We start from the raw sequence: 24,783 nt of genomic DNA on the forward strand, positions 1-24,783 counted from the left end.
ATCTCTGACTGACCTAGAGAACCTCAGACTCAGAGGTGCTGATCCTCATCTCTGACTGACCTAGAGAACCTCAGACTCGGAGGTGCTGATCCTCATCTCTGACTGACCTAGAGAACCTCAGACTCAGAGGTGCTGATCCTCATCTCTGACTGACCTAGAGAACCTCAGACTCAGAGGTGCTGATCCTCATCCCTGACTGACCCAGAGAACCAGGTCTCCTCTGTGACTTTTCATAAAAAACATTCAGTTGTTTCTACATGAAAAAGAGAGTTTTTGAATGTGTTTTTAACAACTTCAGCTACTGAAGCACAAACACAAAAACATATTTTTTGTTGACACGGTTTTGTTCGTGAGGTTCAGACCCCAGAGGACCGAGCTGTCGACAGATGTTTGTGGACCTGAAGTGTTGCTGACGTCAGTCCTCGCTGCCCAGACAATCGAGGTGAGTGCTCTGATGATGGGCAGATGTATCGACTCGACCTCTGACCCCTCTTAAAAACCACATCCATCCAAGAGGGTCGATCAAGAGCTGGAGTCCGAGACCTCAGATGCCCTGAACACACCGGGATCCAAGAGATTCTGGAGCAGGGCGCCACCATGTGGAGGATTGTTGCAAGTATTCCCTCGTCTTCATCTACAGTTCTATCTTCCTTACATGTCCCTCTGTTCCTTCCTCCTTTTTTCTTCTACGATTTATCTTTCCTTCCTTTATACCTTCCCTCCTTTTTCTCTTGTTTTATTTTTCTTTTCTCACCATTTTTCTTTTTTCTTCTTTAGAATTGTTGATTCATTACATCAGTGCCATCTTTCCTTCTCTTCCCCGTTTCCTTCGTTTCTTCTTTATTCTATCACTTCCTCTCCACACACTTAACATACTTTTATTTTCTAGGTGTTCCTAGTTTCCTTCTTTCTCTCTTCATCACGTCCTCGCTTCTTTTCCTCCTATCTTCTTTTATTTCTTTGCTTCCTCCTTCTCGTTTTTTTTTCTCCCAACCATCATGCCTTACTTCCTCATTCTTTTTTTCTGATGCAAGTAAATTCATCAAACCTGTGGTTTAAACGTTTAAATAATTGATTCCTGCACCTGTGATACTTGACCGCTAGATGGGAGTAAGCGAAAGAAGACCAGAGCGAGACTTGTGGCGCGTTCTCGTGAGTTCAAAGTTTATTTTGAATTTTAAGGTTCACCGTAAAATCACGTGTCACTGAGGTCAAGTGCACCATGTAAAATGATACAAGCCTCGTGAGTTCGATACATAAAGTGAAACTAAAGTTAATCTATTTTCGTCATTTTCTTGTATTTCTGACGTCATCAACTGTCCACGTCAAAGTTTCTTTCTTCAGTCGTTTATCACTCTGTTCATCCATCATCCTGTTTTTTTTATCGTTTAGTTTTCTGATAATTTCACTTTCAGGTGTTCTCTTGTTTCATTAAATCATCAAAGTTTTTTCTTTATTTGATTTTTTAATTTGTCAGTTTTCTTAAATCTTAATTCCTTCATAATTCTTCCTCTTCTTCCTCTACTTCTAACCCCTTCCTTGCATTCTTGCCCATCTTATTTTCTTCCTTTCTTCCCTCGCTCTCTCTTTCCCTTTCTTTCCTGGTCCTCTTCCTTTTTCTTCTCATTCTTCCTTCCTTCATTTATGTCACCTATCACTGGTTTCCTTCTTACTTTCATCCTAACCTCAGGGCTCACTTTTCCCTTTTTTTCATTCCTTCATGAATTATTTTCCCTTCTTTCTTCCTTCATTCCTTTTCTTCCTTCATTTTAATTTTGCTCTCTTCTTTCCGACATTCCTTCGTTCAACTCTCTCCATTTTGCACTTCAGATCTTAAATTTCTCCTCCTATCTTCCCTTCATCAGCTCCTTTATCTATCCTCATCTTTTCATCCTTCTTATCTCTGTTGTCTTCCCTTCTTCCTCACCGCCCTTCTTTCTTCCTTTCTTCCTCATCTCTTCCTTTCTTTCTCATTCTCTACAATCTTTCTTCTACTCTCAATGTTCCTGTCCTTCCTTCCTTCCTTCCTTCCTTCATTTCACCTACTCTCTCCATCCACTCTCTCCATCCATTTTCTTCCCTCCATCTTCAGTTGTGTCGTCAGGTCTTCGTTGGTCTTGAACCATCAGTCGCTTCTACCGTCATCTTGTCACTCGTCGTTGTCTGAAGTCTTTGTTTGACTCGTGTTATCTTTCATCCAACATCAGACGGCGCTCAACTGGAGACACACATGCAGATCTAGCGCACACACACGCACACACACACACGCACACACACGCACACGCACACACTCGCCTGCCTCCATCTCTCCATTAGTGGAGGTGTCTGAAAAGGGTCGATACTTAGCGAGGTGACAAACGGAGACGCCCACTTCTCCGCAAACATCCAAGGATTGACATTATTGCTGCCAACTGACTCTTGACTTCTTTTCATTCTCCTGGAAAGTAAGAGGAAGTGTGTGTGTGTGTGTGTGTGTGTGTGTGTGTGTGTGTGTGTGTGTGTGTGTGTGTGTGTGTGTGTGTGTGTGTGTGCGTGTGTGTGTGTGTCTGCGTGCGTGTGTGTACAATGTCAGTCAAGTGCTCAGGCAGAAGAGAAGGTGTTTTTGTTTGACAGTCGCTGTAATCAGATCGCTGTCTATCGTGAACAATGCTGCTGCCAAATAATGACGCACACACTCACACGGACGGACTCACAAACAGACACACACCAGTAAGACCGACGGGAGAAGGAGCTCCAGGAACTTCAGGATAAGAAACCAAAATGGCTCTTTTAGTTTGAATCGTTTTGTACAGTTTTTGACTCGCTGGGTGGGTAGGGATGAGGATCAGCACCTCTGAATCTCAGGCAGTGGTTGTTCGCAGCAGAACGATTACTCCTCTTTTTTTATTCATTCCTCCCTTGATCCAAGTCCCTCTTCCCCACATTCTCCCCTCTTTTTTCTTTTCTTATCCCTCCTCCTCACTGCCAAGCTTAAGTCTAGTCTTCTGTCTTTCCCTCTTTCTATCATCTATCTATTCTATCCATTTTTCTTCTGTTCTTTCTTACGCTTTCTTTCTTTCTTTCTTTCCATTTATCCTGATCCTTCGTCTCTGTCGTCCCTGAACTTTTCATTCTGGAGATGAAGAACAGAAGACGAACGAATGTGAAACTTGTGGACCTTCTGTGGATCGGAGAGTCGGTGCGATCGATGCGTCAGATGTTTGTGCGAAACATTCACGTGAGATGTTTCTGTGACGACGCGGGAGAATTAGTTTTCGATTACCTGGAGTGTCGGGTCAGCGAGTCAGTGCCACCTCTGAGCTGATCGATACTCCGCGTCCCCGACACCATTATCAGAGTCGCTCGCTGGCACAAGACACAATTATCAACCCCCGCCTCCCATCAGCCTCTCTGCCTCACCCGCCTCCCTTTGTCCCTTCCACCTCCTAAACTTTACCCTCCTCTCCTTCAGCCACTTCTCCTCCTCCACCCTTTTCTCTCCCGCTTCTTCCCTTTTTCTGTTTCTTTCTTCTTCTCTTCTCCTTTTGTCCTCCACCTTTATATCCCCCTTTTACTTTGACGTCTCCTTCAATCTTTACTTTTTCTCTTTTCTAGTTTTTCCCCCCCTTTTTAATTCATCTGTTTTCTTCTTACTTCCTCCATTTCGCCCCATTCTCCATTCCTGTCTTCTTCTTTTCCCTTTTTTCTTACTCTCTTTACTCAAAACTTCAAAATCATATATTATTTCAGATTTTTTCTTTCTTCTATCCCTCCTTCTCCACCTCACCATCCCTTAATCTGTGATTATTTATTTCCTTTCTGATATTATCCTTATTTTTTTTACCTTTCGCTACCTCTTGCTTTTCATTCTTTCCTTCTTTTCGTCCCATTATTCTTCATTTAAAACTTCCCCCTTTTCCACCTACAACTTTATCCTGTTGGCGTTTGTCGTTTCTACCTTTTCATCTCTCCTTTCTTTTCTATAATGTCAGCGAGTTGATAATTGTGCGACTGATTGGACGATAGAGAAGGAACTGGACGAGCCAGCTGCGATAGTGAGAGCGTTGAGTATGAAGCTGGAGTTGCAGGAAAGACAACAAGAGCTCACACAAGTTGTTGGTTTGACAGAATCATTCGAGACCCTCTTGTAAGTGAAGTGTGTGTGTGTTTGTCTGCACTTGTGTGTGTGTGTGATGTGTGTGTGTTTGTCTGTGTGTAAATGTTTCAAAGATCAAAAGGACAAGGAGCTTCAACAAGTCAACAAGTCAGTCAAGCAGACACAATTGGCTTCACACGCGCACACACACCAACACACACCAACACACACCAACACACACACACACCAGTAGCTGATGTTTCCAAGTCATTAAACTTCCTGAGGTGACGACGCGTCCAGTGATAATCACTGATGGATGGTCAACAGAAGAGATGGATGGAACGATAGAAGAAGAAACAAGAATAACAGACGAGTGTACAATGATTTGAACCAGATTTCAATTTCTTCTCTTCTTATTTATTGCTCCTCTTCTTCCCCAGAAAAATTATCCTTCTCTCTTTCCTCTGTTCTCTCTTTCTTTCCTCTGTTACTCCTCTCTTACTCCTGTGTTCCATCATTCAATACATTCTTCCATCCTTCAATTATCTCTCTTCTTCTTTCATTTGTTCTTCCTTTCTCAACCCCTTTTTTCTCCCCATCTACAATATTATATTCTTCCATTCCTTCCTTCAAAGATCCTCCTTTCTCCATCCATCCCATCTTTTCTCACTTCTTCCTACTTGTTTTCTTTTCTCATCCATTCTTAAGTAGTTCAGTAATTTACTCCTCCCTCTATCTTCCTCCTCTCATCCCACTTGTTCAATATGTCCATCCTTAAATTGATATTTTAGTCCCTTAATTATTTCATTCTCTCTTTTCTTTCTATCTCGCTCTCTCCCTTTTTTTCTACTTTTAGTTCTCCCTGCTTCACCCGTTCATCACTCACACGTTTGATTTCTTGATTCCTTTTTGTCGTCTCCATCTTCCCTCATCCCTCCATCCTTCCTGTGTCACAAAGTCAGAAAGTGTAGTCGAAGAAACTTTGTCGTCGGTCACGAGTTAGCGGGTCCGAGGCGGACGATCGTGATCCGGCCTCGTCAGTTTCCGGGCGGATGAGTCGTGACTTTGTGTTTGTGTGGAAGTTCACTGAGGCGGAGTAAACAAAAATCACTCGTTTACTTCTATCGACTCCAGCGAAGCAGCCTGTAATCACGGAGCCGGGAATTTAGGAAAACAGTCGAGTTGACGTCCTTTATTGTGATGGGAGGAGCTGGAGACTAACATAAACACAAATAAACACACAGACACACACAGACATCAGACATAAACATACACACACATACGCGGAATGATAGTTGAACTGATCACGCACTTGTTCACACAATTTCTTCTCTACACACTTTAAGAAGCTCAAACATGCCCAGCGGATACACATATAGAACATATAGAATAACACAACTCGGATCACGATAAAACAAGACAATAACACACACTCACAAAAGCAAAACCAGCAAGAACGTGCCCATCTAAAGTAAACAAGTGTACTGCTGGACAAACAACCACACAATTGTATGACTCACAGACACACACCAACATTGATTTGTGTCACAAATGGAGATGCATACACAAAATCCACAATAGGAACACGCATACACACATACACAGAGAGCAGGAATACATAAACATGCACGGACACATTTACATAAGAAAAGAAAATGGAAAAATACACAGAATAATAAACACAAATATACATTTAAAAAATAGCTAAAACATTTTTTTCTCTCTTTAACAAGATCATAAAGTGAGAACACACATTGATACACACACAATACACAAACGTACACATGCCTCAGGTAAAGCATTGAAGAATGAGTAGTCCCATACGCACATATACGGACACACAATTAGGCACACATTCACACTGTACACCAAAAATAAAAGCGTACGACAACAAGGACACCCATATACACACTATCTCTCTTCTTCACACACTAACGACACACATCCGCTGACACTTTAAAATGATAATGAACCGTGTGTGAAGTTGCGTAAAGCCGCACACACAGACACACACACACAGAGTTTGGCAACAGTGTCGAAGTTTGCGTTAAGTTTGTGTGAGTCGTATGAACTTCAGCGCCACTCGGCTGAACACACACATACAATTAATCGTGTTCGCTTCGACACACACACACTTGGAATTAATTCATGGCACGCTTGACTACGTGCACATGCCCCCACACTCGTCTGCACACACACACACACACACACACACACACACGTTGTCACGCTCGGTTTGTCAGTAACACACACTGGAGATGAAGAAGTCAGAGTGATGATATGATATTATTAAGATAATTTTCTGTTGATGAAATAACTTTAATTATTCGCTGGAGAAACTTTGTTGACTGTAAACTGAATAATGAAGAAAACACCACAGAAGGATATTTACACTCGACTGACGCACAAACCCGCGCGAATTTAAGGAATAAAGAAAGAAATGACTTTTTTTTTGGACTGGTGAAATGAATCCTTAAAAATATAAATTATTAAATATGATATAAGTATAATAAATACATGAACGTTTTATATAATAACTTTAGAGAAAACATGATTCAAATATTTTTTAATTAGCATCCAATTCCAAAAAAATAGACTCTTGTTCAATTTTTAAATAATTAATTTCTTTCTTTAATTTCAGTTTAGTCTATTTTTGACTTAAAAAAACGTTTTCTAAAAAGTTATTTAAAGCATCTCTATTCTGTTTTAAGTCGAGTGACGCCAGTGGACTACAGTGGTAGTGTTTACCTCAACAGGAGACTACATTTCCCATGAGCACTCGCTAAACGTGGCAAAAGTTTCCATGTCCCGGTTTGTAGCAGTTGATGAATGTTGTGTTTCCAGACTTCCATGAATGAAGGATGAAACTGAATGATGTAATGAATCAGATTGTAATGAAATATAATATGGCGGCTTTGTAAATAACATAACTTTAACTTTGTTTTTGTACCGTAATTCTATTCTTTTTCATTTAAATCACACAAATCTTCTTAAAACCAGTGATTCAAGCGTTGATCCCTGAGGAACACCACACTTATTTAGAGTAGTATTAGTGACAGATATTAAACTATACATGCGAATAACGTTTTGTTCTGGAATCTAGCAGATGTGTGTTTGGATGTTCTGCAGCAGCCTTTAGTCACACTGAGGTGTGACGAATACTCGTGTGTTTGTGTGTGTGTGTGTGTGTGTGTGTGTGTGTGTGTGTGTGTGTGTGTGTGTGTGTGTGTGTGTGTGTGTGTGTGTGTGTGTGTGTGTGTGTGTGTGTGTGTGTGTGTTGCCGTGAACCGTCTGTTGACCATCTGCCTCCCTTTGGCTCGAACACACACACGGAGCGGCGCTGGTTCAGCACTGGAAATCATCGAGGTGTTCCAGAGTACAGCGAGTACGAGGCGTCATTAATCACACACACACAGGAGCGTCAGTCGGCTGGTGTAGGCCCGAGCAGGTGGCGAGGGTGTGAGCAGTCGACTGGTCTTTCCTCAGTTGGATGAGCTGTGATGCACAGTTGGCTCGTGTCTGTGGTCGACGTGTGTCTCTGATCCTGACGACGACACAATGAAACGTTTTAGGAATCCATGAACTGGACCGTCAGGGTTAGCTGTAGTTAATTGATGTTAAAAGTAGGATGGCTTTAGCAGAGTTAGCTGTAGTTTATCGATGTTAAAAGTAGGATGATTTTAGCAGAGTTAGCTGTAGTTTATTTATGTTAAAAGTAGGATGACTTTAGCAGAGTTAGCTGTAGTTTATTGATGTTAAAAGTAGGATGACTTTAGCAGAGTTAGCTGTAGTTTATTGATGTTAAAAGTAGGATGACTTTAGCAGAATTATCTGTAGTTTATTGGTTTCAGAAGTAGGATGACTTCAGCAGAATTATCTGTAGTTTATTGATTTTAAAAGTAGGATGACTTCAGCAGAATTATCCGAAGTTTATTTGTGTCAAACGAAGGATGACTTTAGCAGAATTATCTGTAGTTTTTTGGCGTCAGAAGTAGGATGACTTGAGCAGAATTAGTTGTAGTTTATTGGTGTCAGAAGTAGGATAGCTTGAGCAGAATGAGCTGTAGTTTATAGGTGTTAAAAGTAGGATGACTTCAGCAGAAATATCTGTACTTTATTGGCGTCAGAAGTAGGATGACTTCAGAAGTATTAGTTGTAGTTTATTGGTGTCAGAAGTAGGATGACACTAGCGGAAATATCTGTAGTTTATTGGGGTCAGAAGTAGGATAACTTCAGAAGTATTAGTTTTAGTTTATTGGGGTCAGAAGTAGGATGAAACTAGCGGAAATATCTGTAGTTTATTGGGGTCAGAAGTAGGATGACTTGAATCTTAGTTGTAGTTTATTGGGGTCAGAAGTAGGATGACACTAGCAGAAATATCTGTACTTTATTTGTGTCAGAAGTAGGATGACTTCAGAAGTATTAGTTGTAGTTTATTGGGGTCAGAAGTAGGATGAAACTAGCGGAAATATCTGTAGTTTATTGGGGTCAGAAGTAGGATGACTTCAGAAGTATTAGTTGTAGTTTATTGGGGTCAGAAGTAGGATTACTTAGATTAGACAAAGAGGATACTGAGTTTTGATCCAAAACTCTCAAACATCCACTACATCATAAGTGTTGTCTGATAATGATAAATATTTTTGTGCAGCTTCTTCAGCGACACTTCTCTCAGGAACACCTGCTCAGCTGGAGGGCGAACATGTCCATCACGGACGAGTCTGACGTACGGGTCACTGGTTCTGTCTGACTGACTCGCTTCAAAATTCATAGTCTGTTTGTCATGTTTTGATCGTCTACTGTAATTAACACCTGTGTGTGTGTGTGAGTGTGTGTGTGAGTGTGTGCGTGAGTGTGTGCGTGTGTTTCCAATATTACTGATGAATCAGAGGTCACGCTCTCAGGTTATCATTAGCCGGATTGGAAAGGTTAAGTTGCAGCTAAAGTCAGGTACTAACTTGTCAGTTATATTTTAATGACATCCATGCGTGTGTTCAGGTGTGTATGTCTTCAGGTGTGTGTGTGTGTGTCATTGTTCTTTGCCTTCTTTAATGAGCCTCAGACTTATCATTGTCTGTGTTGTTACTTCAACTCACACGTTTCTAATGAACAGCTGCTCCACTTCGCCGAGTGCTAGTCTGAACACACACACACACACACGTGCAAACACACACACAATTTATTCGAGGGCAGCATGTTGAAATCATTACCATAAAACTTTCATTAGTTGTAGTTTATTGGTTTATGTGTGAGATTTAGGTTAATCAACTAGTGATTGTTGTGTTTTTAAATTTAGGATTTTGTGTCATTTTTACAACCTTGATCGTTTCTACATGTTTGGTAAATCTCAAATGGAATAATCACTAACATTCAGAATCACCATTTTTAACCAAATCTTTATTTTTAATGTTAAATGTTTGCACTTGATACGCTTCTCTATGTTTTTCCAAATAAAAGCTTAATTTCTTCTTTAAAAATCCTCACTTATATTCTTCCTGCACTTTTACAAACCACCCCGTAACACTTCCGTGTACCGTTACAAACACACTGCTTCTTTAAGTCACATCACAGATGAGTCAAAGCCTCGAAGGAGCCGAGGTCTCCAGCAGTTTGATGATGTTGACTTTGTTGGTAGTGAGATAGTGGTGAAGTGAACTGACGTAACACATGATAGATAGCTGGAATGTCAAGTGAAGGTCATTTGACACTCAATGCTACTCTTGCTAGATTCTTAGCTAGTGGCTAACAGTGCTAGCTTAGCTAGAGGCTAACAGTGCTAGCTGCAGTGAGGTATATGAGTATAACACCCTGTAATGCTTTGTATCTTTGTATATGTTGAAGATTAGAATATTAACTTATTCAATCTACAATAAGAATTACAATTTCTTATATTAAACTGAGAATTTTTGATGACAGGAAAACACTGCTGTCAAATACTTTTATGTAAACATCTTTCATCTTAAGGGGTGCTTACGATGAAGTCTAAAGTAAGTAAGTAAGCAAGTAATAGTTTGTTGTAAAGATCTTTCTAGACCAGGGTCACAAAGCGCTTTAACAATCAAAAACAATAAACAGTTAAAATATATACTTTAAAAGATCAAGACACATAAGACAAACACAAGTGTCCCAGGAAATCAGGGAAAAGCACAAATAAAAACGTCTTCAGATGTTTCTTGAAGGAGTCAGTAGATCATCAAACACAGAGATCGTTCCAAAGCTTAGGAGCAACAGTCTGGAAGGATTTCTCTCCTCTGGTCCTGAAGCGTGTTCAGGAACCATCAGTAGATTCTGATCCACAGACCTCAGAGCCCGAGCTGGGGTGTAAGTCTGGATCAGATCACTGATGGAAGGTCTGACCATGAATAGATCTGAAAGTAAGAACCAGAATTTTAAAGTTGATCCTGAAAGAAACTGGCAACCAGTGAAGAGTTTTAATGACCGGAGAAATGTGAGTTCTTCTACTAGAACAGGTCAGAATTCTCGCTGACGAGTATTGTATGAACTGCAGGCGAGACAGATCCTTCTTGTTTGGACACTAAAATGAACTGTTACAATAGTCTAAAGCTCAAAGTCTCCCTCAACAACCACCAGTTCTAATGACGGCTTATTTAGTGTTTGACAGCCATGACAGGAAGACCCTGAAGGCAACACGGACGTCCAGGTCTTTGAAGGCACACACGGTCGGTCACCCCAATCAACACCCCTGACACAGGTTTTCACAAAGACCGGGTTAAGGGCTCCGACGACTTTCTCTCCACACACTTGACTTGACGGTGAATATTTAGACCCCCCCACTAATTGAGCCTTAATTCCCCCAAAATGAGGTGCTGCAACAAGCCCCGCCCCCACTGTTCACTCACGCTCTCGTTAAAAGAGCGAATAAATGAGTGACAGACAGGAAGACGACTCGTCTAAAGGTGTCGTTGTGCCACCTCATCTCCTCTTTTCCCATTTCAATTAACAGATCCCTTCTTGTTTGGAGGGTCGGGCTGGAGCCTCAGCACGAGGTCTCGTGCTGCTGCTCTTTTTCCTCGACACCGTTTCCGTCGGCAGTCGGGAAATCTCTCACTCGACTTTTGTCAGTCTGGAGTCACGAGTGAGATGAAGAACATGTGCTTGAACACCTCAGCAGGTGAATCTGAACCACCTTTTGGTTTGGCTTGATACTATATATCCCTTATTTCTTATTTCATTCCTTTATTCTGTACTGACACATAAAGCTATATTTATAATATAACGTTTTATATTTTATATGTCAAAAAATACATGCATACATAAAATATTTGCATACATAAAGTATTTTTCTGTATTATTTACTTTTTAAAGAAAAAACTAAAATGTAACTTAAACAACAACGCAATATATATATATAATTTGTATTTATATATAAATAAGGAAATATATATATATATTCGTTTTATTTTTTCCAGATTGCGTTGTTGTTTGAGTTATATTTTAGTTTTTTCTTTAAAAAGGAAATAATACAGAACAAAATACTCTTATTCTGAAATGATACCGGAAGCGAGGAGCGCTGCATGCGGAACGGATCTCGTCGATGTTTCGAGGGGAATCATATTGATGTTACACGTTATGTTGTTTTTGAGGTGTTAGCACGTTTCGTGGGTATGTTTATAACTATTTAGTATATTATTAATAAGAAATTATCAGATGTGTGATACCGCGTTAGTCTGTTTACGGTATTTGTCCGCGACGTTAATAAAATAGACGTTTATTTGTCAGAAACAACATGAACTAATATTGTTTTTTGATGTTGACAACATTCTATAGAGTCATAAATCATTTATTTTGTGTACAACATTCGTTTTAAGTTGTTATTCTCGTAGCGAAGAGGGAGATAACAAGAAGTTACAAAGAGTATTAATAATATATCATTGTTTTCTACATTTGTGTTCTCAATCGTGACTTGTCGTCATTCTACATGTTTAAGTTACATTTCAAGAAAGATTAACGAAGTTTATCTTTATTTTTTTTAATAGTTTTTAATCTCTAGTGTATTTATCTTCAATAAAACAGTGAGTGTATTGTTGTATTGGTGAGTCGAGTGTGGTAACTGTGTGTGTAATACAAGTTTAGTAAATCATTTTTCATCTTTCAGACACTTATGGTTCAGTGTCTTGTGTTTGCAGGAGCGATGTGTGACGCGGTCCAGGACGACCTGTACGCGGTTCTGGGTGCAAGTCCGAGTGACTCGGTGCCACAGCTCAGACACCGGTACCAGAAACTGGCCCTGCAGGTGAACACCTGGATCCATCACTTGTAACTGTTTCTCTCTCCAGATCTTTGATGGAATCATTTGTTCATCTTCTGACGTCAAGTTCTTCCCTCGTTTATCTACAATTACTTAAAGTAATCTCACGATAATGACCTCATTGTTGGATCTCCACTGATCTAGACTGAAAACAAAAATTGAATCACAGTGGCGTTATACTGTAATACCATCACATTATTATGAATATTATACATGTCATAATTATAAATTTGATATCAAAGTACTTTACTTCAAAATATTTTTTATTTTTTTAAGTATTTTAGGGGCCAATACTCTCCAATGGACAAAATGTGAATCAAGAAACAAGGTCAACAATATATCACAATATATATGTGTAGTATTGTCGAATACTTGACTCTGGTGTTGTAGTATTTACAGACCACATGACTCTTGACGAAGTCGTAACTGATTTAATTTGGTTTGAAACCAAAATATGTCCAAACATCAGCTTTAAAAGCTGCTGGAGTCACTGTATCCTCTTGTCCTCAGTCATGGTTGAGTACTTGCAAGAGCTTCCTTTACCTATGGAGGACATAATGACTGCTGCCATCTAGTGGCCAGAATTAATTTAAAACCCAAATTCTTTCTCAACTGTCAATCATTTAAAAAAAATCAATATAGTGGTGTTTGATATTTATAACGCATTGTGAAAAGAAATTGTACGTTTTAATTGTGTCAATATTTTCTTTAGTTTAATTTATTACTTTGTTATTCTTTAAAAAACAGATACAACAAAATATATGTCAATGTTTCTTTAATAACTTAAAGGAATCAAAAATTATTTATTCAATTTCTACTGATGATAACCTTATTAGAGTCTTTCCCAGTTTCTCTTTGAATTTCCGCTTTTTCTTACATTTTTCAAATCATCATCATATTTTATTTTTAGCATAGTTATTTTATTGTTTATATTTTGTGTGTAAAATCAAATATTTTTCATTTAAAATAAAAAGCAAATATTTACAGCGTTTGTATAAATTTCTGTTGTAATAAAGCTCTTGGCTGCTAGAGGGCAGCAGTCATTACGTCCTCTGCAGCTACAGGAACAATAAAATCCCGCAAGATCCTGGTGATGACTAAGGATGAGAGGATACAATGACTTCTGCAGCTTTTAAAGCTATGTTTAAACATATTTTGGTTTCAAAACAAATGACTTCATCAAGAGTCATGTGGTCTGTAAATTCTGCAACACCAGAGTCAAGTACTGGACAATACTACAAATATAAGTAAGTAAGTAATTTATATTTATATAGCGCTTTTCCAGTCCAGGGTCACAAAGCGCTTAAACAATCAAAACAATACTCAATTAAATATATACTTTAAAGGTCAAGATAACACCGAGAACAACACAGGAGTTCCAGAAAATCAAGGAAATGCCTGAGCAAATAAAAATGTCTTGAATAAAATATTAAACGTATATACTTGTTACTACAGTATCATTATATATTGTTGTCCCTGTATTGTGATACTCCATCTTATTGCCAGATTCTTGCAAATACACCTCTAGTCTCGACACTCTGCCTGGTCTGGAAAAGCGCTATATTAATACAAATGACTTACTTACTGAAGTCGTAATATCTCTTATTAAAACCGTGTTTTCTCTTTGTTTATCTTAGTTGTGCTATTTTGTCATCAGCATCACCCCGACCGCCTACGAGGAGCGAGTCCGTCTGAAACTGAAGGTGGTGTGAGCAGGTTCCAGCAGCTGGAGGCGGCCTGGAGGATCCTGAGTGACGAGAGCTCCAGGAAACATTACGACCAGCAGAGGAGAGGTAGTTAATACCAAAAACAAAGTCCTCTGGACTCTAGACGTCACCAAACTGTTGCATCTTACAACTGCTCAATGTAAAAATCAGAAGCCCCACAGTCGAGCCTTGAGGTGCACCACCGGAGAGGTGGACTTGGTTTTGGTCTCAGGAATGAAAACGCTTCCTGGTCGGCCTCACACTAATTAAGACGGCGACAAAGTCGGCTTCTAATTATTCAGAGCTCAGAGTCATTATCTGTGTCAGCGAGTACGACCTGATAATGACTGTTTCCTCGGGAGGCGGCTGTTAAGCGGAGTGTGAATGTCTCTGTGTTCACCTGTCAATCAAGGAGCCACATCTCAGATCGAACACGATCAAGTATTGAAAGGTTTTTTTGGAACAAATTCAATAAGTTGTAAATTGAAAGGTTAAGTTAGTTTTTTGGATAATTTAATAAAATAATGAAAATTTTAAATAATATATTTTGTCAATAGATTCTAATTTTTATAAAAAATAACAATTTCTTTTTTTTCTAAATTCAACATATTTTAATTTAAATCTAATATGAAAATGTTGCTATAGTAGCGTTATCTTATCAGACTAATCCAATCGAACCCTGAGCCACCTCTGAACCACACTTTAAAATCACAGCGAACTGAAAAACTACCATTAGTTGCAAATAGATTAAATCTTGCCAATACTTTGGAATCCATCGTGAATTCACTCACGGGGGCTTTAACGTCGTCACATGATCGCCTGCCTTTCACTTGATTGGCTGAAAGTTGGATCGAGTAGCTTGGTACTCTTTTGGTTTGGTCTGGTGACTCTATTATACCAACATTTTTATGTTGAATTTAAAAGACTACGAATTGAAAAATATTGAATTTAAAAAATATGTATTCGATTGATTGGAATTAGAATATCAAACTGTATGTATTAAAAATGTTACATTTTTTAAATTCTACCATTTAAAAAATTCAACCTTTCAATTTAAAAGTGATTGATTTCCATTATTTACCGAAACAATTCAAATTATTGGATACATTTTTTTAAATTAAAGTTTCAACATTGAAAAAGCAAGCATGTGTTTCTGGGGTCGACCTCACTCCTTAGGTGGTCATAATGATTTGGCTTCTTACCGCTCTGCTCTCCGGGTGATTTTCTAGCTCAAGAGCTGAAGCAAGACTGGCCCGAAGACTCTGCGGTGTCGCTGGGGGACATGAGTTGGGACGCAGGTATGGAAGGAAACACGGAGGTCACTTGACCTCAGCCTGACCACGTGTGTGTTGTGCAGACGAGCGAGTGTACTCGTACGTCTGCCGCTGCGGAGGCGCCTTCGCCATCTCTGCGCAGGACGTGGAGGAGGAGAGACGGACGGGCGGCGAGGGGACGCACGTGGTGGTCTGCTGCGACACGTGTTCGCTTAGCGTGGTCCTGACTCTGACCGACGGTTAGATCCTCATCAAGACTCTGATCTCACGTCAACTTGTCAAGATAAAAGCTTCTGCGACGGTTCAACGCTTCACCGTAATTATGAGTCAAACATTGTCTGAGAGAAGAGAACTGGAACGATGACGGTAGCAACACTTCTGCAGCAGGACCTGCTCAGCACCTGAGTCACTTGAGTTACAAGACAACACGATGTGTCGTTTTGAGTTCACTGAGGGGGAGTGAGACAAAGGTATCGGTTTTGTTATACACCAAATAGTTCATCATCTGACTTTGGTTAGTCATGTCTGTTCAGACTTCTTTGTCTCGTAAAGTTGAAACATCCAGATTTGTGTCATTTAAACTTTTACTACACAGTAAAAAAAATATATATTTTGACTTATTATGAATAACTACTTGCAGTCGTCCCTTGTTTAAGTATTGACCGTTAACATTTTAACTTATTTAGTTGAACTACATAAATTTGCGCTTGTAAACTCAACATGGCACTGTGCCATCCTTCTCAAAGACCTTCTCAGTAACGGTGACCTAAACAGCCCTCATGATGCTTTGCCGCCCAGCCAACCAACCTCAGCCGCCGATCACTTTTGACGTAGATCTTAAATACAGTATTGCAGCGACCAATCAGCCGTCACTAAATAGAGCAGTGTGTGGAAAGGCATCATGGGAGTTTACTGTTTTTGTTGGCACCATAAGTAAGGTGGATCATTCTTTTCTCACAATAAGTTCTGTGTTTGTGTTGCAGTTAATCTGCTGTTGGAATAAACCATGTTTGTAAAAATGTATGAACAAAGACTCCCGACTGAAGGTTTCTAAAAATGTCGTTAAAAACATAGTGTTTCTGACCCGAACATCGTTAAGTCCAGCGAGATCCTGTCAGGCTCCAGTTCCCTGGTGGTGCAGTGTTGTTTGAAACAGTCGCCACCTGTCGTGATGAACCTACTCTGTCTTCAGCGTGAGGCGACTCCTCCTGCTGCTGCTGCTGCTACATGTCTGTGCTTGAATCATCTCCCTGAAGATCCACAAGTCCCTCCAGAGGAAAACAGCTCAGGTGTCACTTAGTCAGCATTTCTGCTGAATTATAGAGGTTTTTAATATGTGTGAGAAAACATTTGTACACTTCAAATATCACATTATTTTCACAATACCGATATTAAACAGCACTGTAGATGGATGGATGGATGGCGAGGTAGGTGGATGGATGGATGGATGGATAGATGGATAGATGGATAGGTAGATGGATGGATGGATGGCGAGGTAGGTGGATAGGTGGATGGATGGATGGATGGATGGATAGGTAGATGGATGGATGGATGGATAGATAGATAGGTAGATGGATGGATGGATGGATGGATGGATAGGTAGATAGATGGATGGATAGGTAGATGGATGGATGGACGTAGATTTTTATTTTCACGATACCGATATTAAACAGCACTGTAGATGGATGAATGGATGGATAGATCGATAGGTAGATGGATGGACGGATGGATGGATAGATGGATAGGTGGATGGATGGATGGATAGATAGGTAGATGGATGGATGGATGGATAGGTAGATGGATGGATGGATAGATAGGTAGATGGATGGATGGATGGATAGGTAGATGGATGGATGGATGGATGGATGGATAGGTAGATGGATGGATGGATGGATGGATAGGTAGATAGATGGATGGATAGGTAGATGGATGGATGGATGGATAGGTAGATAGATGAATGGATAGGTAGATGGATGGATGGACGTAGATTTTTATTTTCACGATACCGATATTAAACAGCACTGTAGATGGATGAATGGATGGATAGATCGATAGGTAGATGGATGGACGGATGGATGGATAGATGGATAGGTGGATGGATGGATGGATAGATAGGTAGATGGATGGATGGATAGGTAGATGGATGGATGGATAGATAGGTAGATGGATGGATGGATGGATAGGTAGATGGATGGATGGATAGGTAGATGGATGGATGGCGGTAGATTGATACTTTATTTATCTCCGTGGAGAATATCGCCAAACAATTATCATATACTTTATTTTAATCCTAGTTTCTATATGGTTTATATTTAAACAAATTGGGTTTTGAACAAAATACTTTTACGTTTTATTTATAACATGCAAATATTCCAGCGTTTATTTATTTTTGTGTTGCAATGTAACTTCCGGCCCCTAGATGGCAGCAGTCCTTACGTACTCGGCAGCTAAAGGAACAGAATTAAATCCCGCGATATCCAGGCGATGACTGAGGACGAGAGGATACAGTGAATCTAGACGCTTTTAAAGCTGATGTTTGGACATATTTTGGTTTGAAAACAAATGAAAGCAGTTACGACTTTGTCAAGAGTCATGTGGTCTGTAAATACTACAACACCAGAGTCAAGTACTGGACAATACTACACATATATACTTGTTACTACACTATCACAACACCAGAGTCAAGTACTCAACAATACTACACATATATCCTTGTAACTACACTATCAACACCAGAGTCAAGTACTCAACAATACTACACATATATACTTGTTACTACACTATCACAACTCCAGAGTCAAGTACTGGACAATACTACACATATATACTTGTTACTACACTATCACAACACCAGAGTCAAGTACTCAAAATACAATACATATATCCTTGTTACTACACTATCACAACGCCAGAGTCAAGTACTGGACAATACTACACATACATACTTGTTACTACAGTACCAGGATTTATTGTATCTTTGACTCTGTATCGTGATACGTGTCGCCAGATTCTTGTCAGTACACGCCTCTATTGATCAACTATAGGAGGCCCCGGGACGAGCCCGGGAAACACAAAGAGTTTTCTAGATAACGACCAGGAAGAAAACGAGTTTGTGTCGGCGACATGTGCTCATCACATGCAAATGGAGGCGAAAAGACTAATCATTTTGTGTGACCTTACAAAATCATCTCATGACCTCCACAGGGGTCCCGACCCACAGGTTCAGAACGGGTTGCCCCAAAACGAGGGCCCTATTCTCCCCCCCAGCGGGGGGCGACAGACCCTCAAAGTGGTAATGACTCTCTCTCTGGTCAGTCGGCCCGCAGAGGTCACGGCCGCCAGAAGCTCGCCGTGATCGCGGACCGTCTTTTTCATCCTTTAATCCAGCGAGACCCTCGGAGCCCGGGCCGGGGGGGGGGGGGTTCGAGGGCGGCATTGTCTGAGTCCTCGGCTAATTATTTCCAGCGGCGGTCAACGGTGACGTTCTGATCAAGGAGGGGGCGACAGCTGATGGTGAAATGAGGGGTTGGAGGAATATTGATGGGAGACGTGCTGCGATACAACATGTCTTTCAGCAACAAACCACCTGCAATTACTGCGCTTTAGATCGTTGTCTCCCCCCGCCTCCCCCTCCGCCTCCCCCTCCATCTCCCCCTCCATCTCCCCCTCCATCTCCCCCTCCATCTCCCCCTCCACCTCCCCCTCCTCACTCCCCGCCCTCCACGTCCATACCACTCAATACATCGACCTTTTTAATCACTTTTAGAACCGCGGCGGGAATAGTGATGTCCTAAATTCAATGTTTACGCCGTCAAAAAACCCCCACAATAAACGCCATAAATGACCTGAAAACGTGGACTGGATCGTGGCTCGACATCTCTTCAAACTTCTCCGTCCACTTCCTGCTGAAAGTCTTTCATCAGCTGTAGAATAGACGAAAAGAAAAGTCTGTTTCAGGAGTTTGGGAAAATGGAAAAACATGTTTCAAAATGTATTTAAAATTAAAAGTGATAATTCTGTAAGTCATGTTTATGTGCCATTGTTGTTTAGCCCAATGCTATACCTGCTAGCTTAGCAAGTGCTAACAGATGCATGTGTTTTAATCCAAGATTGTAATTTTTTTCAACAACACAAATAATTTCTTGTCTTGCCTAGAAAGTCCTAAATGGATTTATCAACTACAAAAACCTAAATTAAAAATCTGTTGTTTTTTTTAAACCAATGTTTCTTTAATTTCATGATTCAAATGATTGTCTTGATGCTAAACTACTGTATATGTTTTACAAAATGAAAGTTTTGAATCATAATTTATGTTCGTCCTGCACTTTTACACATCACTCCGTAACACTTCCATGTTCTGTTACAAACACAATGTTTCTTTGAGTCACATCACAGATGAGTCAAAGCCTCGCAGGAGCCAAGGTCTCAAGCAGTTCGCTGAGTTTGATTTGTTGGTAGTGAGATAGTGGTGAAGTGAATTAACACATGATAGAAAGTGTTACAATGAAGTTTGTTTTTAACTGGAATGTCAAGTGAAGGACATTTGACACTCAATGATATACCTGCTACCTTAGCTAGTAGCTAATAGTGCTAGCTTAGCTAACAGTTCCAGCTTAGATAGTGGCTAACAGTGCTAGCTTGGCTAGTGGCTAACAGTGCTAGCTTAGCTAGTGGCTAAGAGTGCTAGCTTAGCTAGTGGCTAACAGTGCTAGTGAGGTGAAATGTAGCACCCCGTAACACTTAGTATCTTTGTGTATGTTGAAGACTAGAATGTTAATTGAGTTAACCTACGATGAAATAAGAAAATATAATTTCTAATATCGAACTTAAACTTTTTTCATGACAGGAAAACATTGAATGTTGTCTTTATGTCTCACATGAGTCCATTATTCATGTTACGGGGCGCTCACGATATCACGATATTCATTTAAGAAAACGGACACATCTCTCAATAAAAAAGTCAATATTGATAGATTTGTGTTGATTATGTTTATAATATAAAGTCAAATTCAAGATGTTTTATTTATTGATTTATAGAAAAGATTTCCAACAGTTTATTAAAAATGTACCTTCTAAGCTTTCTTTTAAATTCAAAGAACCATAAAGTCAAGACACTTTCGTCTTTGACCGTCAGACATCTCAAGAACCCTGGATCAACACTCGGGTTTAAATTTGTAATAATAATTAAATTATTATTATTTAATATTAATTATTACTACTTTTAAAATCCCTGCTAAACTATTATGTCATTAAGGTACAAGTCATTATTTAGGTTCAAACTAATTTAAGGTTTAATTCTTGTTTGTGCTCTTTGTGTTCGTTCACTTAGAGCTCTTTAACTTTTAAGAAAGATAACGTTTTATTAATTTTAATTTCCAGCAAAAAACAGAAGTTAAGGGCTGCATCTTTTATTTTGAAAGTCAACTTCCGTTCAAAATAATCTTTATTAACAACGAAATATATGTAATGGCGAATTCGCGTCATAAATCATAAACGAACGCTTTGTCTGCGCAGTCGAAGTCAGAACAAAGGTTTGTGATCGTTTATCTTCACAATAACATTTACTGAAGTTATTTAGCTGTTTGAATTTAAACGGAATCCATGAATAATAATGTTGTTCACAGATATATGCTATAGCTAGCATAGTGACGTATCACGTGATGCTAACTTGTCAACTGTTTTCATTTAAGTCCATTATTGTGTTTAAAAGAGTGAATATGAATCAGACCCTGCGTAAAATGGTGATTTATAAAGTGTTTATTATTTATGTGTATTGTTCCGTCAGGTAAAAGTAAAAGCTACAATAATCAGTAAATATCAATTCAACTTTATTTTAGCGTACTGTCGTTTTACTCTTCAAGTCTAGTTGTTTAATATTGTCAACATTAATATCCTGAAACTATTTTAACTTGTTAAATTATCTGTTGAAAAAATCTTATCAGACTGTTGGAGTAAACCAGAGTGTCTGTGCGTGTGTGTGTGTGTGTGTGTGTGTCTGCGTAAAGAAACTTTATTGAGAGAATAAAGATGACATCAGCAACTATTAACGTTTTTTCTGATCGTTTTTTTTCTTAAAGTTTCTTTAACAAAGTGTGTTTTAATCATTTTATTGTGTGTATTATATGTTTTTCATAGTAAGATTAAAACACGTTTTCAAGAAAAGTTTTCTCTTGTGTGTCTTTGGGAGTGTGTGTGTGTTTGCATGTGCATATTTATGTATGTGCGAGAGCATGTGTATATTAGTGTGAGTGTGTGTATTTGTAAATAGACTTTATCGAGAGAATTACGGAAATAAAAAGGTCTATTTCAACCGTTTTTCAGTTCCTGTTTGTTCAGTTTTTAAAATATGGATTCTTTTAATATTTATTTTTCAAGATTAAAACAAAAATCCATGTTTTTCATCAGTAGATACGAACTTGTGTCACTGTTATTCAATTGTTGAAAAAAATTGAGATAAAAAAACAACATTTACAGGTTTAAAATCACACAAGAGTCTTTTGAGTGTCCACATGCGTGTTTTTGTGTATGTGTGTTAGTGCATGAGTAAATAGACTTTATTGAGAGAAATAAACTTTTAATTTTTCATGTTTTTTTTTGTTACGTTTTTAAAAGTATTTTTTATGTACATTTTCAAGACTAACAAAGTTCCATGTTTTTCATTGTTAGGTAAGAACTTTTTTCCTTTTTTTTGTTTGTAAAATTTTAATAAAAAAAAACATTTCGGTTTTTCTATTGCGGGAGAGTTTATCATGATTTTTTTTTTGTATTTATCTCACTATTATTTATTGTGTTTGTGTGCACATGATTGAGTGTGTCTTGTGAGTGTTTTCGTGTTTGTGTGTGAGCATGTGTAAATAGACTTTATTGAAGCCTTTTAAATTTTTTTTTTTTTTATGTAAATTTTTCAAAAATAAAAAAGTTTCATGTTTTTTATTTATTGTTAGATAATAACTTTGTTCATTGGCATTGAGCTGCCAACGTAAAAGAAAAAAAAATACTTAAACAAAAACCTCAACCTTTCCGTTATTATATGATATTCAACTATCAACCATCTTTTTTAAAAATATATATATATATTTTTTAATGTTGGCAGCTCCACACTTCTGTAGATAATAACTGTTTTCCTTCTTTTTTATTGTTTAAAAAAAATTGAAAAACATTTAGGTGTTTCTATCGCGGGAGATTGTGTTTGTCTTGTGAGTGTTTGTGTGATTAGTTGTGCAGTAAAAAAAAAAGTCAAATTATAAAAGATAATGATGAACATAAGAGAAAGATTTTAACTTTAACTTAACTTTGTACTAAAAACCAAAACTTGTTTTGAGCAAAAATAATCACATTTATGTGCCATTGTTTACTCGTAGAAACTCTAAAGTTTTATGTCAGTCAATATTTAGCAAATATAACAATTTATTTTTTATGTCAGTTTTCATTGTGAGATACATTCTTTGTGTTTTCTGGTCTGAAAAGAAAAGGTGAGATAAAAACTATATTTAAATATAACCAGAAACCAGAAGTTGTTGTGTCTCATGAGTGTCTCATTTAATTTGTTCGACACCTTCACACGTCTTTGACGCCTCCAGGAAAACTAGTCGAGCGATAAACAGGTGAAAGATTTCAACACGTAAATGGATTAAAGAGTTAAAGTGTGTTAAACGTCGTTTTTTTTAAACTTGACTTTTCTGAGTCACTTTTCTCGATGAAGAGTGTCTTGAAGCTCTTGACAAGATAATGATGTAGTCCAGAGCCAGTGTTTTGACTTGCCCCTTACCATGGCAACGGCTGGGCGGGGGGGTCTGTCAAGAAGCAGGTCTTCCCTCTGAGGGATGTGTGTGTGTGTGTGTGTGTGTGTGTGTGTGTGTGTGTGTGTGTGTGTGTGTGTGTGTGTGTGTGTGTGTGTGTGTGTGCAGGCTGAAACATGATGGAGGCTCCTACGGGATCTGAGCTTCACCTTGTTCCCCAGAGAAGCTCCCAAAAAAACAACTGTAGTTACGTGAAGGATCTGTGTGTGTTTTGTATGTGTGTTTGTGCAGTTGTGTCTGACTGTGTTGTCTATGTGTGTTTTTGTGCTGTATGTGTGTGTTTGTGCTGTATGTGTGTGTTTGTGCTGCACGTGTGTGTGGATGTTTGTGCAATTTGTGTCTGTGTGTGTTTGTACATGTGTGTACATGTGTGTACTGTGTGTGTTTGTGCATGTGTGTGTGTGTGTGTCTGTGTTTGAGCATATGTGTCTGTGTGTGTGTTTGTGCATGTAGGGGTGTGCTTGTGTGTGTCTGTGTGTGTTTGTGCATGTATGTGTGTGTGTACATGTATGTGTGGGTTTGTGCATGTATATGTGTGTGCATGTGTGTGTGTTTGTGCATGTGTGTGTGTGTTTGTACATATGTGTGTGCTGTGCATGCATGTATGTGTGTGCCTGTCTGTGTGTGTTTGTGCATGAATGTGTGTCTGTTTGTGTATATTTTTCTGTGTGTTTTTGTATGTATGTGTATGTGTGTGCCTGTGCATAAGTGTGTGCATTCTGTGTATATTTGTGTGTATATATATCTGTGTGTGTTTGTGCATACACAGTATGTCTGTGTGTGTCCGGCCCATGGTGTTGGTGCGTGTGGGAGTGTGTGTCTGTGAATGTGTCCATGTGCACAGTAAATTACAGTGTGTGTATATTTTGTGTGTTTGAGCAGACATTTGTGTCTGTGTGTGCATGTGTGTATGTTTGTGTATTTGTTTGTGTGTGTGTGCATACATGTGTACATGTATAGGTGTGTATTTTGGCATGTGTGTGTTTGTGTGTCTCTGTGTGTATTTGTACATGTATAAGTGTCTGTTTGTGTATATGTGTCTGTGTGTATATTTTGTAAGTAAGTAAGTAAGTAAGTAATATTTATTTATATAGTGCTTTTCGAGACCAGGGTCACAAAGCGCTTAAACAATCAAAACAATACTCAAAAAAGTACATACTTTAAAGATCAAGATAATACTGAGAACAACACAGGAGTTCGAGTGTGTTTGAGCGGGCATTTGTGTATGATTGTGCATTTTTGTGTGTGTTTGTACATATGTGTGTGTGTGCTGTGCATGTATGTGTGGGTCTGTCTGTGTGTGTTTGTGCATGTATATGTGTCTGTTTGTGTATACTGTATGTGTCTGGTGTATATTTTGTGTGTTTGAGCGGGCATTTGTGTATGTTTGTGTATTTGTTTGTGTGTGTGTGCATGCATAGGTGTGTATTTGGGTGTCTGTGTGTGTTTGTATCCGTGGCTGTTTGTGTGCGTGTGTGAATCTTTTTATGTGCATGTGTAAGTGTCTATGTGAATATTTTGGCATGTGTGTGTCACTGTGTGTGTGTGTGCATATGTGATCTGACTGTTTTTTGTGTGGGTCTGTGCGTGTTAGTGTGTGTTTTTTTCCGTTTGTGTGGTGCATGTGTGGCATATGTGTGTATGAGTGTGGGATGAAAGAGTT

General features: G+C 38.9%; 1 protein-coding gene across 2 annotated transcripts; it reads left to right on the top strand.

The window, feature by feature from the left end:
- Positions 1-1,021: 1,021 nt before the first annotated feature.
- Positions 1,022-16,352, top strand: dnajc24 (DnaJ (Hsp40) homolog, subfamily C, member 24). 2 transcript variants are annotated; one of them, XM_087797314.1, is made up of 5 exons: positions 1,022-1,152; positions 12,220-12,326; positions 13,999-14,134; positions 15,277-15,345; positions 15,405-16,352. In XM_087797314.1, exons 2-5 carry the CDS (start codon positions 12,225-12,227, stop codon positions 15,563-15,565), a joined length of 468 nt encoding a protein of 155 aa, XP_087653440.1. In that variant the 5' UTR covers positions 1,022-1,152; positions 12,220-12,224; the 3' UTR covers positions 15,566-16,352. The 2 variants fall into 2 exon arrangements, with proteins under 2 accessions (XP_087653440.1, XP_087653439.1); XM_087797313.1 differs by lacking the exon at positions 1,022-1,152 and adding an exon at positions 11,630-11,695.
- The last annotated feature ends 8,431 nt before the right edge of the window (positions 16,353-24,783 follow it).

This window comes from Callionymus lyra, chromosome 8, assembly GCF_982586985.1.
Source record: "Callionymus lyra chromosome 8, fCalLyr1.hap1.1, whole genome shotgun sequence".
NCBI classification, from domain to species: Eukaryota; Metazoa; Chordata; class Actinopteri; order Syngnathiformes; family Callionymidae; genus Callionymus; species Callionymus lyra.

Bases quoted from the DNA above. Each gene is read 5' to 3' on its own strand.
- dnajc24 (XM_087797314.1), top strand. From the start codon at position 12,225: ATGTGTGACGCGGTCCAGGACGACCTGTACGCGGTTCTGGGTGCAAGT. The intron at 14,135-15,276 runs GTAGTTAATACC...GTGATTTTCTAG, and splicing joins TTACGACCAGCAGAGGAGAG to CTCAAGAGCTGAAGCAAGAC. The intron at 15,346-15,404 runs GTATGGAAGGAA...TGTGTTGTGCAG, and splicing joins GGACATGAGTTGGGACGCAG to ACGAGCGAGTGTACTCGTAC.